This window comes from Oncorhynchus keta, chromosome 9 (genome assembly GCF_023373465.1).
Source record: "Oncorhynchus keta strain PuntledgeMale-10-30-2019 chromosome 9, Oket_V2, whole genome shotgun sequence".
Classification (NCBI taxonomy): Eukaryota; Metazoa; Chordata; class Actinopteri; order Salmoniformes; family Salmonidae; genus Oncorhynchus; species Oncorhynchus keta.
In genome coordinates, this window is record NC_068429.1 from 35,317,108 (window position 1) to 35,332,635 (window position 15,528).

The following is a 15,528-nucleotide window of genomic DNA, read 5'->3' on the forward strand; positions in this document are numbered from 1 at the left end:
TGGGTGTGTGTGTCTGCAGTCATATCTGACTGGGTAGAGCACTGAGAGTCCTGCACTGAATCCAACAGGTCAGTGGTTTGGAGCACCACTTGTGTGTGCCTCAGGCAAGCTCCATTACATCCTGTTAACTGCAGAGGATAAGTTAACGAGTTAATTAGCTAGTCATATGGTCTCCCAAGGCGGTCTGAGACAAAGTACTCCCAATTATTTCACACACAAAAAATAAGTTTGAAAAAAATTGTGTTCCCAAAAACATTTTCGTAATGTTAAAATGTATTCTTTTGATTGAGTAAATGTGCTGTGAATAAAAGCTACGGTTTTAATCAGGGTTTTGTGTTGATCAGCTGTTAGAATAAATGAGGTAGTCTATATGTTTATTTGAGAGAAATAAGATCAAAAGGAAAACCGCAAACATTTAATCATTAGGTTCAAATGAACTGTTGCCATAGTTGTATTCATTTTCTTTAGATGCCTGACTTTATTTTGTCTTTATCAAGATTGAGTCTCAATAATGAAATGTTAATACTGTACATTGAAATATTTTGATTCATCATCGAAATTGGTCTTCATTGTATAGTTAAATAATCATTTGTATTTATTTATAGATCTATGTAAAGGCCACATTGCCTTGAACAGTTTTGTGTTTTTGTCTTGAAAAGCAATAATATGCAATTAAATCTTGTGTAGCTATAGTCACGGCTAACTGCAATGATTGGCCATTGTATAGAGAGGGCTTGTGAATAATGAGAAACAAGGGCAAAGTGGATAAACATGACGCACCCGTGTTCCCAAACGTGACTCAGCTTCAATCTGTGAGGCCACCTTTAGCAGTGAAAATAGGAAGAATATGCCATATGTTTTCGATCGGAAAATACCAAATTAGGCCTAGGTTTCTACATTTATGAGATGTAGTAAATATAACTAAGCCTATATTTCTTGTATCATTTGAAGGTTGATAAATAAATAATTTTAAACTGCTGAAAACTTGGGAAGATTGGGATATACTAGCAAATTACTTAGCTTAAGTGCTTTAATTATCCCACGATTTTGTGTTACTAAAATCAAATCTTTAAGAAAATGATTTTGACAGCAAATGCAGTAATCGGATGTTATTAACATTTTCGACGATCAGGCGAGAGGCAACGAAAAAAACATCAATTGGGCCAGTAGCACACGCTTGCACCTCAATATGACTGTAAGCCTATTTGAACACTCAATATTTGTGTTATTCGATTAATTCAGTTACACGATCCACTTCATATTTCATGAACCAATGCTTTCGATGGTAAAGGGGTTTTAATCCCTCTTATTTTGAATGTGGAAGAAACACATTATGAACCTACAGTATAGCCTTCCAAGTTTCGATGATAAAAATGACATCCCACCCATAGGTTTGCATACAGTGCAGTTGGCTGCAAGCGTTTTGCACAGAACAGCGATTTGATGCCATCCAATGGGCAGAGAGCGTACATACACCTCAAGAACCTTGTTCGTTACACTCAAATTAATGTTAAAATGCTGTCATTTCGTTTCACAGCTATAGAAAGGATACATGTTTTGGACTCCTTACTTTTAGTTGATCTATGAATGTTTAAGACAAACAGCTAATTACATGTTCCCCATAGACTAACTAGGTTAGGATTCTAAAAATAAAATAGGGTATGCTGTGACGAGTAGCCAACAAGAGAAGGACATATTTGTTATACTGTATGTAATAATTGTCATAAATCCATCTAACCTTGGACTTGTTATAACCACCAAACAAGCATATCCACCACAAAGGAGCTAGCTACATCCTTATTGAACATAGGCTGATGAGCCAACCTGCATAATAATTCACCACAAACGAGTAGCATTTAATAAATGGTCACTGAACATGTTTCAGTTTACATGCTCACTGAAGTTAATATACATTTGCACAGGGAACAAAATCAGTATTGCATATAGGACGTGTAAAAGTACTGTAGCTAAATAGATACATAAAAAATACATATATTATTAAGACAAATATTCACTTATATACATGAACCTAGAATCAGTGTCTATCCAAATGGTCTTTTCCCTAACCCTTGGCAATCTGATCACATGGGGAAAATGCAGGGGTGATTGATGAAAAACGACTTATAAAACTGTATTCCAGCAGGTGGCGCTATATTTGTCATATTGTGCCAAAGAAATTGCCAGTCCAAAAAAAAAACCTTTTTTTTGATCTGGAGGAACAGTCACGTCAAAACGGAATAATTGTTTTGTCAAATACATCCTCACGTGTCTTTCAGTTCCGCTGTGTTATCCTCACTCGCCCTCTGTAAGAAAATAAAAGTTATATTTTAAAATAAATATGGACTACAAAGATAGTCTTGCTTTAAGTCCTGAAAAAGTATGTCTATTTTAACAGATAAATACAGTGTTTATTTAAACAGAAAATGCAACATTTGTAAATAACAGATAGCTCTGTAGGTATGAGTGTCAAACCTTGGCTTCGGCTATCTTCTGGATTTGATCCAGAACAGAGAACTCAGGTGAAGGGAAGTCAAGGGGGTGATTATCCCCCGAGGACTCATGGGGCATCTGGACAACATCAGGAAGAAATGTTTTTTTCATGGTCATTTCAGCAAGAGATTTTATGCAAGAAGAGATGCATGTCCTTGTTATTATCACAGGGATATCTGAGGTGGGACTCACCAGGACAGGTGGGGCTCTGAACAGGTAACTGAAGGGGTAGTGGAGCAGGTTGATGCAGGTGGAAGAGTACAGGTCTGCGTAACGCATGAGTTGGCTGGCAAACAGAGTCTGTCTGGAGCCACTCCGCAGCAGGCTGCCCATCTGCCCATAGGACAGATCCATCCTATAGGTCACCACCTGTAAAACACAAGGCGACGTACCCCACATTAAAAAATACTACAGTTTACTATAGAATACTGCAGTACTTACTACATAATTCTGTAGTAAACTATAGTATACTTAAGCAATAAGGTACTGTGGGGTGTGGTATATTGGCCATATACAACACCCCCCCCCAACCCTTATTACTTAAGTATACTTTAGTTATATACCTTATTTCTCTAGTATTGATGCCCCCTTCTATGTTCAAGATAATAAAACAAAAACAGTATTCTAAATACTACAGTAAATACTATCATTGAATCAGGTTTTTTCTGTCAGAGGCTACAACAAAAATGTGTGCTGTTGGGGGTACTCGAGAACTGGAGTTGGGAACCACTGTATTAAAACATTTCTCAGAGAGGGATTATGTGTCAGTGGGCATGGTTTACCTTCATCCGTGTCTGGATGGCAGTGATGTCTGGGCACTCTCTACAGCTACTGTCCAGGTGCCTAAGGAGAGAGGCCAGTCAGATTGACAACATCATGCACAGCTCTGTCAAGTGAAATAATAGGTGAGTGTCACTCATAGAACAAAAGAAATGCCCACTCACTTGTACAACTCAGCTAAAAATATATCAAGATGCTTCAGCTCTTCAAAAAGATCTTGAGGAAAAAGAGACACTCGTCAAAATGGTGTCCAAGATTACATTACTTAAGGTATGTAAAGTGGCCACGTTATGTGTGTGGTATATGATAGGTCAGTTTTAGGGTCACTGTGAGGTCATGAAGAGGAGGTTGACCATGTTTGTACTCACGGTTCTTCTCTGTCCACACCTGCAGCTCTTTGGCCAGCTCAGGCACCACCAGGAAGGTCTTCCAACCTTGCCTCTTCTTAGACTTTAGGATGTCCCCAAAGATGTGGTCACCCACATAGAGAATGTCCTTCCCCTTCACATCCAGCAGTTCACATACAATGTCTGAGGAGCCTGCAGGGAGGAGAGACAGATAAGAGAGGATAGAAAGTTGAGATGTGACACCCACTGATATGACTCCCACTGAAACCAAGATGGGTGAAACTCACTATTCCTTTCTCAATTTAATACCATCTTAATCCCTTTCTCCTAACATAGAATATGTTACCTTTTTTGATGATAATATCCCAGCTAAGTTTTGGTTGCTTGGAAGTTGGGGGCATGTATGTTTTTGGTTTCTTATTGGTTCTGGGAATGAAGCCATATGTTTCCTGACTGGTAAAATTCTGATAACGGAAGTGAAAACTTTGCCTGTTCTGGAAACATACATGTTTAGAACGTTTTACTATGGTTCCCTGAAAGTTTTCCTGGGAGGTTTTTAGTAATGTTCTGAAAATGGAAATTATAGGTTATATGAAGATAATTCAATAATGTTCTGAGAACATGTTTCAATAAGACTGCTAGCTTAGTTTTGGTTAACTGTTTTGAACACCAGCACAGATGGGACACATGGAAATGAATTTACTTAGGCATTAATCATGCAAACACATTTCTTTTTAATTGTGGCACGGTGCCAGTCAGATTCAAACCTATGATCTTCTGTTCTCTATCCATGTAATTAGTCCACTGTGCCACCAGGATTGAACTAGCATGGCCATGTTTTTTTTACACATACAAAGCTGGCCATTTTAGTATACACAAACAGACCCCATTTCAAAAGAAAATAAACACTCATTTAGTGGGCGCGGCCAATACACTTGAGCATTGATGCTGAAAACAGAATGTATATGTTTTTAAATAAATTCTTAGAACATTCTCTGTACATTAGTAAAGTTTTCTTGTGTTTTTTTTATGGAAAGTTTTCTTAACATTCTCAGAACAATTAGAGAACATGACTTTAAATAGAACCATGAGAAAACCTGTCGGAAATGTTATGCTGAAGTACTGAAATTCCCACAAAAGAGCGTTGTTTCTTAACGTTCTCGTTAATGTCAAACCAGTTGGAGAACGTTCCTAGAACATTACCAACATTTAAATGACATGTAAGCATGTTTTAACTTTTAGGAAATGTTCTGTTAAAGTAATGAAATACCAAGAAAATTATGTTTTTTGTCAAGTTTCTTAAATGTGCTGAGAATGTTCCAAAGCCAATCAACTATCCTGCACCATTCCCAGAAAGTTGTGGGAAGGTTGTATGGAAAATAACCATAGGACAACCATGCTCTCACCAACCTCTAAGAAACATTTTGTTATGTGCTAGCTGGGATTAACATTTGAATTCTTACCGCCAGAGTAGACAGTTCCATGCTGGAGGTCTCCAGTGTATGTTCCAATACGGAGCTTCCCTGTGTTCTATGTTGGATAGATATGAACAGAGCCATGTATTTAGAGAGTTGTGCCAATGTGGTTTCTGCATTATGATAATAATAATAATAATAATAATAATAATAATATATGCCATTTAGCTGACGCTTTTATCCAAAGCGACTTACAGTCATGTGTGCATACATTCTACGTATGGGTGGTCCCGGGAATCGAACCCACAACCCTGGCGTTACAAGCGCCATGCTCTACCAACTGAGCCACAGAAGCAACTGAGCCACAGAAGCATTTACAGTGCCTTCAGAAAGTGTACACACCCTTGACTTTTCCCAAATTGTTGTGTTAAAACCTGAATTTTAAATTGATTTTTCCCCCCACTACACACAATACCCCATAATGTCAAAGTGGAATTATGTTTTTAGAAAGTTTTACAAATTAATAAAACATGTAAGCTGAAATGTCTTGAGTCAATAAGTATTCAACTCCTTTGTTATGGCAACCCATACGTTCAGGAGTAAAAATTTGCTTAACAAGTCACATAATAAGTTACATGGACTCTGTGTGCAATAATAGTGTTTAACAGGTTTTTTCAATGACTACCTCATCTCCATACCCCACACATACAATTATCTGTAAGGTCCCTCAGACACGCATTGAATTTAAAACACAGATTCAACCAGAAAGACCAGGGAGGTTTTCTAATGCCTTACAAAGAAAGGAAACTATTTGTAGAAGGGTAAATAATAATAATAATAATTATACATTGAATATCCCTTTGAGCATGGTAAAGTTATTCATTACACTTTGGATGGGGTATCAATACACCCAGTCACTACAAACATACAGGCACCCTTTTTTTTTTTAACAATTAAATCCATTTTAATCTCGCTTCGTAACACAACAAAATGTGGAAAAATTCAAGGGGTGTGAATACTTCTGAAGTCACTGTACATGACACTCAACATTCTATGGCAGCCATGTTAGCTCCCCATTAACATTACATGGGGAATATTTAAACAATGCTATATAACTGAATGTATAGAATTACAACAATATACACAATTCTAAAAGCTGGCATAACTCTAAATATATAACTCTGGATTAGAACATTAATCTAATTGCGAGGTGTGTTAAAGGATATTTTCTATACACAACATGTGATGATGAGTGAAAGGTTCTTACCGTGTCCACTTGTCTCAGCACAGTTCCCTCGGCAAAGAACAGTGGCTTCCTGGTATCCACGACGACAAGGTCAAAGAAGGCGCGCCACGGTTTTTTGGGGTACTTAAGAAAAAATATATTGAAATGTTGATTCAAATGAATGGTAATTTGTTCCCCAAAACCCTTTTCCTTCATTTGATACTGGAGACACCTTGACTAACCTTGGCACCTGGTGGAGTTTCAAGCAAGTATTTCATGATAGCCTAGGAAAAAGTATAAAAGTGGATAGAATAGACATCATGTATTGTATAGAATGGTCATCATGTACCATGCAACATTGACAACTGACCTCCGTGTAGTTGTAATCACTGTTGGTCGCCAGGAACACTTTGGCCACCTCCTTAATACGAGTCAGGAGAACAGGCAAGTTTAGCTATCGAGAAGAAGAGAAAGGGAGAGAGTCGATTCCTCTGGATAGAGAACGTTTAGGTAATCTCAGAGACTTGTTGAAAGTCACTAATTAACTGAGGTATCATCTCATAAATTATGTCCAAAACACTTAGTCAATATATTGTATCCAGAAAAGGTATCCAATATGGAACAGCAATTAAGGGAGGTTTCAAAGTTATTTTCACTCACGTCTCTGACGACATATTTATCCAAATTCCTCAGAGTGCTTTCCTTCAGACTGCCCTATATGACAACATGGAGAGAGTCAGTCTACACAGACAGTAATGTTTCATAATGTGTGAGTACGTGTGTCGGGATGGGGTGGCGTATGTACTGTATAATGCTGACCGTATCATGAACATAGTCCATTGCATCTCGAACATCCTGGAACATGCTTCTGAAGGACATGAACAAGTCACCATGTTTGAAGCCTTTCTGGCAGCTAAAAAAAGAAAAAGTACAGAAACTACAGTCACATTATTCACTTATGTTTTATGATTTACTATTCTCACGGCTGTAGAGAAAAAGAGTCGGCAACGAGAAGAGGGAAGAGGATAATAGAGTCCACTCACTTTTCGTATCTGCTGCATCTGGTGAAGAGGTCCACAAGGCAGCCATCCAGGTACGTCTCTGTGGGAGGAGCAGGAGGGCGTTACAAAGCCATTCTACTTTACTTTATTTGCAGCATGATTGTACAGAACTACACAAAATAACACTGTTGTTGCTACCAGAAAGGTTGAAGAGAGTATTGAGGATATAGAAGCGGTCAGTGTTGCCTCTCTGAATGAAGTTGTTGGGGTAGTAGTCTTGGATCTTGTCCCTGTAGAGAAGGAAAGTATGTGTACAACTAGCAAATTAAGGAGTAGCTACGGGTGCATATAAAGACATGTAAACATGATAAAAACATGCATACTGTGTAGTAGAACCTCATTAAGTAAGCTGGTCTGACAACCTCCCCAATAACACACCAAACAGCTACTATTGGAGCATTTCTGGATGATGAGTCATTCAGAGAGCACCCACTGAGCCAGAAGATAAGATAACAGACAGAGTGCACGTATGCCACCAGCACTATCAACGTCACAACACCTCTCTTTTTGGAGTCTCTTGACTATGACGTTCAGCTAGAGCTGGAGAAACATCCACTGGCCTTCTCCACTGAAGCAACACTGTAGTTTGCCTTTCTGTAAGAGTATGAGGCAAGGATCCAGTGGCGATTGAGTGGATTTGAACTGGAACAGGAGCTTCTTGATAGCTTAGCTGCTGGTAGGGGATCCCAAAGACATCTCAATCCTGTTATATGAATGGAAGATGGGCACTATGTACATATCCAGCTAAAGTATAATCAATGTTGTCTTTCATGATAAAAAAAAAAATACACAAAGTCCTACATACAGTGCCTTGCGAAAGTATTCGGCCCCCTTGAACTTTGCGACCTTTTGCCACATTTCAGGCTTCAAACATAAAGATATACAACTATTTTTTGTGAAGAATCAACAACAAGTGGGACATAATCATGAAGTGGAACGGCATTTATTGGATATTTCAAACTTTTTTAACAAATCAAAAACTGAAAAATTGGACGTGCAAAATTATTCAGCCCCCTTAAGTTAATACTTTGTAGCGCCACCTTTTGCTGCGATTACAGCTGTAAGTCGTTTGGGGTATGTCTCTATCAGTTTTGCACATCGAGAGACTGAAATTTTAGGGGATATTTTGCATTCATTTCTCAGTCCTCCATGAAACAACCAAGAACATGGGGTCTGTTTTATGTTGTAAGCTGAATATATTGGCAGTATGTAGGCCTACTGAGACAGATGCTCACAGTTGGATCTGACCAAGGTCAGGATCAGGCTCCCTTGGTCTCCAACATCCTCAGTTCTTGGGTAGAGCAGGGCAACCCACAGCCCATCCCCCTGTCACCTCATAGCCTAGTTTCTCAGTCAGTCCATCTCCTGTACCCTCAAGATAAAAACAACTCCTTCATACAGCTGCAATATATAGCCTACACACAGGTAGTGTATTCTGCTTCTTTGAAATGTAACCAGCGGAGAATTACAAAATTCAGTGGATTCAGATTGATAAGATGTGTATAATATATCGGTATTTCAGAAAACATGGTATTTTAAATGAGACATATGAAAATAGTCACATATTGACCTTGTGGTTTTCTGTGACCATGCTCTTTGATGTTTGACAGAAGAACTGCTTCACCTTGATGATCCACTGTGTAGACATGCCAATTTGCTGTGTGTGTGTGTGTGTGTGTGTCATTCCCTGTTCCCCTGCTTAGAAGACTTTGCAAAGTGGTTGTGCAGATGTGCCCTCAGTGACTGTGTTGACCCAAGGACATCCTGTTACAGAATTACAAACAGTATACTCAAAAACACACACACACAGACCAGTCTTGTATAACTAACTTTGTGGGGGTCACACAATTCAGTCCCATTCAAAATCCTATTTTCCCTAACCTAACCCTTATCTGAAAACCTAACCTTAACCCTAAACCTAACTCTAGCTCCTAACCCTAACACTAATTCTAACCCTAAACCCTCTAGAAATAGCATTTGACCTTGTGGGGACTAATACAATGTCCCCAGTTGGTCAAATTTATGTTTACTATTCATGTATAATGAAACACATCCACATGCGTACACACACACAAACTATTGTATTTCCTGTGATGTATCACTCACCTTTTTAGAAAGGTGAAACCATGACTGCACAGCAGAATGTTTCCATTGGAGTCCACCTTCAGCAAGTTACCATACATTGTGTCAAACACCAGGCCGCTAAGGAGGGAGGAGAGATTGGGATGAAAAGGAGGAAGAGAGAGCCAGGGGTGAATATGGTTATGCAGAGACAAGCAGAGAGAGGAATGGATGGGAGAGGGATAGATGATATCTTTTAGATTTGTGGCTGCTCTTGATAGTATCAGCAGGTTACTTTTTATTGCTGCTCTATTTTGACCAATCTTGTTATTCTACTGTTACCAGGCCTTTGGGGTAACTATCCCTGCAGGAGGTCTCTATCTGCTGATGAAGTGATAAAATGTCAGATGTTTCTCCAGCATAGTGTCCCCCTGGGGCAAGGATACAGAAAATAGAATGCACAGAGCAACAAATGACTTGAAAAAAAATGGTTAGGGGTCATTTCATAAGTCGAGACCCATGAAGAGCCCCATCCTAACGAACCATGCTTTGCGTCAACACAATGCTAAGGAGCTCTATTTCATGTAGAACGTAAGGAAAAAAACATTTGAGAGTAAAGGGTCATGTTATGTATTACCAAACTGATCACGTAAAAATAAACAGTATGCAAATGTGTGTGGGATCAACAGGAAGAGAGGGACCTCACCGTGTGGGGAAGGTAGGGTCATAGGTGTAATGCAGTAGCTCATGGGGATAGCCTATAGACACCAGCCTGTCTCTGAGCAGCTCAAAGCCCAGGTCCTCGTAGTCAGGAGACTTGTACTCTACACACACGGGACACATGAACAATCAGTATTCATCAATGAAAATGGAACAATGTTGCTATCCTCATATACTGTTCAATAGTTCTGAGCGGTATACTGTGGGAACATGCCTAAATAGTTCGAAAGAAACTTTTATTTTAAAGGATAAGCTTGAAATTGGCATAGTCTAACAAACAAAAACAAATTTAACTTTAGCTTTCTTAATGAATCAGGAAATCTAGTTTTTTCTGGTTGTTTAGGCTAACTCATTAATCTTGCTTTGTAGTATACCCCCCTGATTGCACACCTTAAAGACACACATTTTCAGATTTTCTCCAAAAGTCCGCCTTTTTTGGCCCTTTAACAGTACAATCACATTTTCTCTTTGTTGGAGTAGGTCTACTGAGCTACTATACCGAACAACAATATAAACACGACATGCAATAATTTGAAAGATTTTACTGAGTTACAGTTCATACGAGGAAATCAGTCTATTGAATTAAATTCATTAGGCCCTAATCTATGGATGACTGGGAATACAGATATGCATCTGTTGGTCACAGATACCTTAAAAACAAATAGGGGTGTGGATCAGAAAACCAGTCAGTATCTGGTGGGACCACCATTCACGTCATGCAACGGGACACATCTCCTTAGTTGATCAGTTGATCAGGCTGTTGATTGTGGCCTGTGGAATGTTGTCCCACTCCTCTTCAATGGCTGTGTGAAGTTGCTGGATATTGGCGGGAACTGGAACACTCTGTCGTACACATCTGGATCGATGTGTACGACACACCACTCTATGCAATTGGGCAGTTGTCACACCACTCTATGCAAAAAAAATGCAATTGTGTTCGCTGTCCATAGCGTATGCCTGCCTGTACAATAACTCCACCACTGGAATTCTGTTCACAACATTGACATCAGCAAACAGCTCGCTCACACGACGCTATACACATGGTCTGAGGTTGTAAGACCGGTTGGACGTACTGCCAAATTCTCTAAAACGTTGTTGGAGGCGGCGTATGGTAGAGAAATTAACATTCAATTCTCTGGCAACAGCTCTGGTGGACATTTCTGCAGTCAGCATGCAAATTGCACGCTCCCTCAAAACTTGAGACATCTGCGGCATTGTGTTGTGTGACAAAACTGCACATTTTAGAGTGGCCTTTTATTTTCCTCAGCACAAGGTGCACCTGTGTAATGATCATGCTGTTTAATCAGGTTCTTGATATGCCACACATGTCAGGTGGATGGATTATCTTGGTAAAAGAGAAATGCTCACTGACAGGGATTTTTTTAAAGTGCATTTGAGAGAAATAAGCATTTTGTGCATATGGAACATTTCTGGGATCTTTTATTTCAGTTTATGAAACATTTTATATTTTTGTTCACTATAGATGAACCTACCTGCCAGAGTGTAGTCCATGTCAAAGCCATAGCATTTGATGTTCTCCAATGGTACACTCCTATTGACAAACACCCTGTAATCAAAGGAAAACAGGACAGTTGGAGTTTCTGAAGTGATTATCTGGGAGACAAACAGGGGTCAGTTGAGAAGCAGATCTCAGATGGGCATGTCAAAGCTTTTCAGAAAACCCAATCAGTTTTATAAGAGTATTTAATGGCATGGCTTGAATGTGGCTCCAAATCTGACCTATTGTCTAAGACCAGTTGCTGAAACCTTCAAGAGTAGAACTAATTTTGACAAATTGACTCAACTTCCTTCAAGCCCATGGAAATCAATCAACTTGAGCCCAATGCTGGTCACATTGGGATATGCCTCACCAACTATATTCTTGGGAACCAAACATTAAATGATATCTTATGCTGCACATTCAGCTCGTAGTGGCATATCGGGCTCTATATCCTACTGCACTACATCACATCACCACAGTCCTACTCTTATCAGTTCATTAACATATGTCTTCAAGCCTGCCAACACGAACAGCCACGTCCATCTAGACTCTAGAGGAAAGCTATTTAAGGTGGTCTTTTTTTAGGAGGCTGCAATGGTATTGGCAAGGATTTCCGAGACTTGGCACTGCTTATTTTTTAATGACAGTCACGTACCGTGATTCATGTATTCTGATTCAACTCATTGAGCACACTCTGCATGTGATCAAACTTTGCAGTCGGTGGTGCTGCAGCAGAAATTGTAGTCAGTTCTCTCTAGCCTCTACCACACAGAACTCCACCTAATCATCAGTAACAGGTTTATATTTCAGTAATGGATAGCCTATGTAATAGCTAAACCCATATGTTATAACAAAAATATCTTTGCTTAATCAAGAATGGAACAAAGACTTGGAAACCACAATGAAAAAGACAGAATGGGCAACTTCTGAAAATAGATTGCTGTATTCAGAAGAATTACCAAACTAGTTAAAGAGAGATTGCTTTCATATATATCAAATCAGGACTCTGATCAGTTCAGTCATTCACAAGGTAACCACAGAGGGGTTTCCTGTGTCACCAGGTGATATGGAGCCTCTATCAGTGACACCCGGGGAGAGAAACCCCATCTCCCTCCTGTGAGAGTGGCCTACACCTCACCCTCCCTCCCTCCGTCCGTCCGTCTGTCCCCAGCTCCTGCCAATAGCAGCCAGTTCAAACATATAGGGTAGCTGTTAATAATTCACCTGACAGCTTGTGTTCTAGAAGCGTATTGCTGAGGAAGCCTCACTTGAGCGAACAACAACAGAGCCAGTGGGTGCCTGGGAGGTATGAACAAGGCTACTGATGGAGAATATCTGGTTTGAAGCATGAATAGCGTACACTGACAGTAATCTGTTAAATAATATACCTAACACTTGGCTGATATTGAAGTGTCCCCCCAAGTGTGATTTACACCCGAGTGACTGAGAACCTGTATCAAGGCTAGAAAATACCTATGATTATCTTCTCTTTTAGATCTCAGCCAAACAACTAGCCTATAATGTGGAGGAAGAACAGAAATGAGTGACTCTTACAATCGAGAAGTGAAAGAACAATCAGAACAGGTAATGTGAGTCTGTCTGACAGATCTCTGGGGCGGCAGGTAGCCTAGTGGTTAGGGTGTTGGGCCAGTAACCGAAAGGTTGCTAGATCGAATCCCCGAGCTAACAAGGTAAAAATCTGTCGTTCTGCCCCCGGACAAGGCAGTTTACCCACTGTTCCTAGGCCGTCATTGTAAATAAGAACTTGTTCTTAACTGACTTGCCTAGTTTTAAAAATCAATAAATCTCTGTGCATTGTCAGAACCTGATACAGCAAAGGTCACAGTAACAAAGCCTATAGGCTATGTTTTCATAAAGTTATAAAATGCTCATGTAAAAAACAGAAAGCACATCTTCTCCAAGTTTTTGAAAAATGAAAAATAATAATAATAATAATAAGCTGAGCCAATTAGTGTATGCCCTATGACCTTGATTGGCCTCTACAGCCTACAGGTTTGTGTCACATTTATACTACAGCATTGCCAGTTTTGTAAGCACTAGTGTAGTATTGGACCCAATACTGAGCTACACATGTCATATCTTTATGGGTGTAATAAATATTATGCTACATCAAATAATAACTCACTTGTGCTGACATTCCATGTTCTTCACCAAGGGCACATCGGGTGAAATGCTCGGGTCTGTATCAGATTTAGTAGGTTGATCTGTCACAATCCGAGTCGGATCCTCCATAGTCGTCGCTGTAAAAGCCTCTCTAGATAGGGGGATAGTGAGATCTGACATGGGTAGCCTAAATCCTAGCTGTCATCTCACTAGAAGCTTACTAATTGGAGAGGCTTTTAAAGCTCCAAAATACGCAGAACTGTGCGTAAAGGGTTTCACTGCACGTCAGTAAACAGCCACTCCCTTGCTTTAAACTTCGTGGTTCGGTAGTTAAAAGTGGGTGCGGTGGCTCTGGGACCTACTGCATCCTATCTTGTCTATGAATTGGTCAAACTCACAGCGGACTGGAAACTGGCTTAAAAATACCGAGATAATGTAATCAGTCGCACACACGCAGAGAGGAACGTGCGTATGGCTTGAGTTTGCTGATATCACTTCTGCGATATGAGCGAAGATGGACGATTTTCAAACAACAACACAATGAAAGTACTAAAGAAAACAACAATTCGTTTTACATTAGGCCACATACAGGTAACTGCTCAAATAAAAGGAAACACCAACATCGTGTCTTAATAGGTCGTTGGGCCAGCACGAGCCTCCAGAATAGCTTCAATGGGCCTTGGCATAGATTTTACAAGTGTCTGGAACTCTATTGGAGGGGTGAGACCCCATTGTCCCACGATAAATTCCATAATTTGTTTTTAAGCTCTAGAATCTCCCATAATTGTTCAATTGAGTTGAGATTTCTGGTGGGTGGGTGGGTGAGTGACACGCACGCACATGCACACACTTTATACCCCATATGCTCCTTTAAGACCCGTCTTTCAAAGTCACCGAGATCTCTCCTAGCCATGGTACCCAAAATAATGGGCAACTGGGCATTTTTATATATGACCCTAAGCAAGATGGGATTTGAATTGCTTAATTAACTCTGTGTGTAAGCACCTGCTTTCAATACACTTTGTATCCCTCATTTGCTCGTGTTTCCTTTATGTTTGCAGTTACCTGTATATCCTGAACACTTACCCCCGAATACAGGTGAGAGAGAGAACACATTGAATAATTCTGATAATAATCTTAAACACCACAGTAATGGGGAAAACATACTATCTCAAAATGAATGTAGTAAATCAGACAGATAAACTGTGTATGGCAGCCCAGACTCACTAATAAGAAACTCAAGGCGAGCTGATTGAATCATTCCCTAAGGGATTTAACTTGTTCATCAGTAAACCACATACAGTATGCTGACTTTAAGAGTGTCAGAGGTAAAACCTCTCCCTCCCTGATTAGCGCCTGTTTGCCTGGGGCCAGAGCCTGATAACGACAGAGACCTGGGCCTGCTCACAATACTAAACACATTTCGTAAAGAGGGCCCAGAGAATTAACAGTTTTATCACACTGTACTCACCATCCCAAAGGTCAAAATTATTGATTTGCCATTGTGTCATTAGACTGCAAATGGCTTGGGTGTGGGGCAAATCTTTAGAGGAGTTTTAACAAATATAATGTTTTAACAGGAAGGACAACGATGTACAAGTCAGACATAATGTCAATGATGATGGCAAATGTTCAGAGTTTGGTGGTTGTGCGTGCCTTGATATGATGGGGTTTAATGAGGTAAAGTCTATCCCTCCCCTGAGGATCCCCTGTTGAGATTCACAGGATGCATCCCGCCAGTGATCTCCATCATGGTGAGGTTCCTGGCCTCAGACATGTTGTACCACCAAAACACCCCAGACAG

At 39.9% G+C, this 15,528-nt stretch overlaps 1 protein-coding gene across 3 annotated transcripts; it reads right to left on the minus strand.

The window, feature by feature from the left end:
* Positions 1–1,825: 1,825 nt before the first annotated feature.
* On the minus strand, positions 1,826–14,053 carry LOC118387622 (cytosolic purine 5'-nucleotidase-like). 3 transcript variants are annotated; one of them, XM_035776178.2, is made up of 18 exons: positions 13,747–14,053; positions 11,593–11,666; positions 10,086–10,203; positions 9,425–9,520; positions 7,457–7,548; positions 7,301–7,358; positions 7,077–7,170; positions 6,918–6,971; positions 6,628–6,711; positions 6,500–6,541; positions 6,300–6,401; positions 5,081–5,147; positions 3,639–3,809; positions 3,435–3,486; positions 3,273–3,333; positions 2,683–2,859; positions 2,473–2,568; positions 1,826–2,303 (listed from the first exon to the last, which is right to left on the minus strand). In XM_035776178.2, the coding sequence occupies exons 1-18, from the start codon at positions 13,902–13,904 to the stop codon at positions 2,262–2,264; spliced, it is 1,638 nt and encodes a 545-aa protein (XP_035632071.1). In that variant the 5' UTR covers positions 13,905–14,053; the 3' UTR covers positions 1,826–2,261. The 3 variants fall into 3 exon arrangements, with proteins under 3 accessions (XP_035632071.1, XP_035632073.1, XP_035632074.1); XM_035776180.2 differs by lacking the exon at positions 13,747–14,053 and having other exon boundaries at positions 9,722–10,203; positions 11,593–11,622; XM_035776181.1 differs by lacking the exons at positions 11,593–11,666; positions 13,747–14,053 and adding an exon at positions 9,722–9,810.
* Between the last annotated feature and the right edge of the window lie 1,475 nt (positions 14,054–15,528).

Excerpts from the sequence above, each read along its gene's own strand:
- LOC118387622 (XM_035776178.2), bottom strand. The coding sequence starts at position 13,904 with ATGTCAGATCTCACTATCCCCCTATCTAGAGAGGCTTTTACAGCGACG. Across the intron at positions 6,542-6,627 it reads GTGATTACAACTACACGGAG|GCTATCATGAAATACTTGCT; the intron begins GTCAGTTGTCAA and ends ACTTTTTCCTAG. Across the intron at positions 2,569-2,682 it reads TCAGAGCCCCACCTGTCCTG|ATGCCCCATGAGTCCTCGGG; the intron begins GTGAGTCCCACC and ends GATGTTGTCCAG.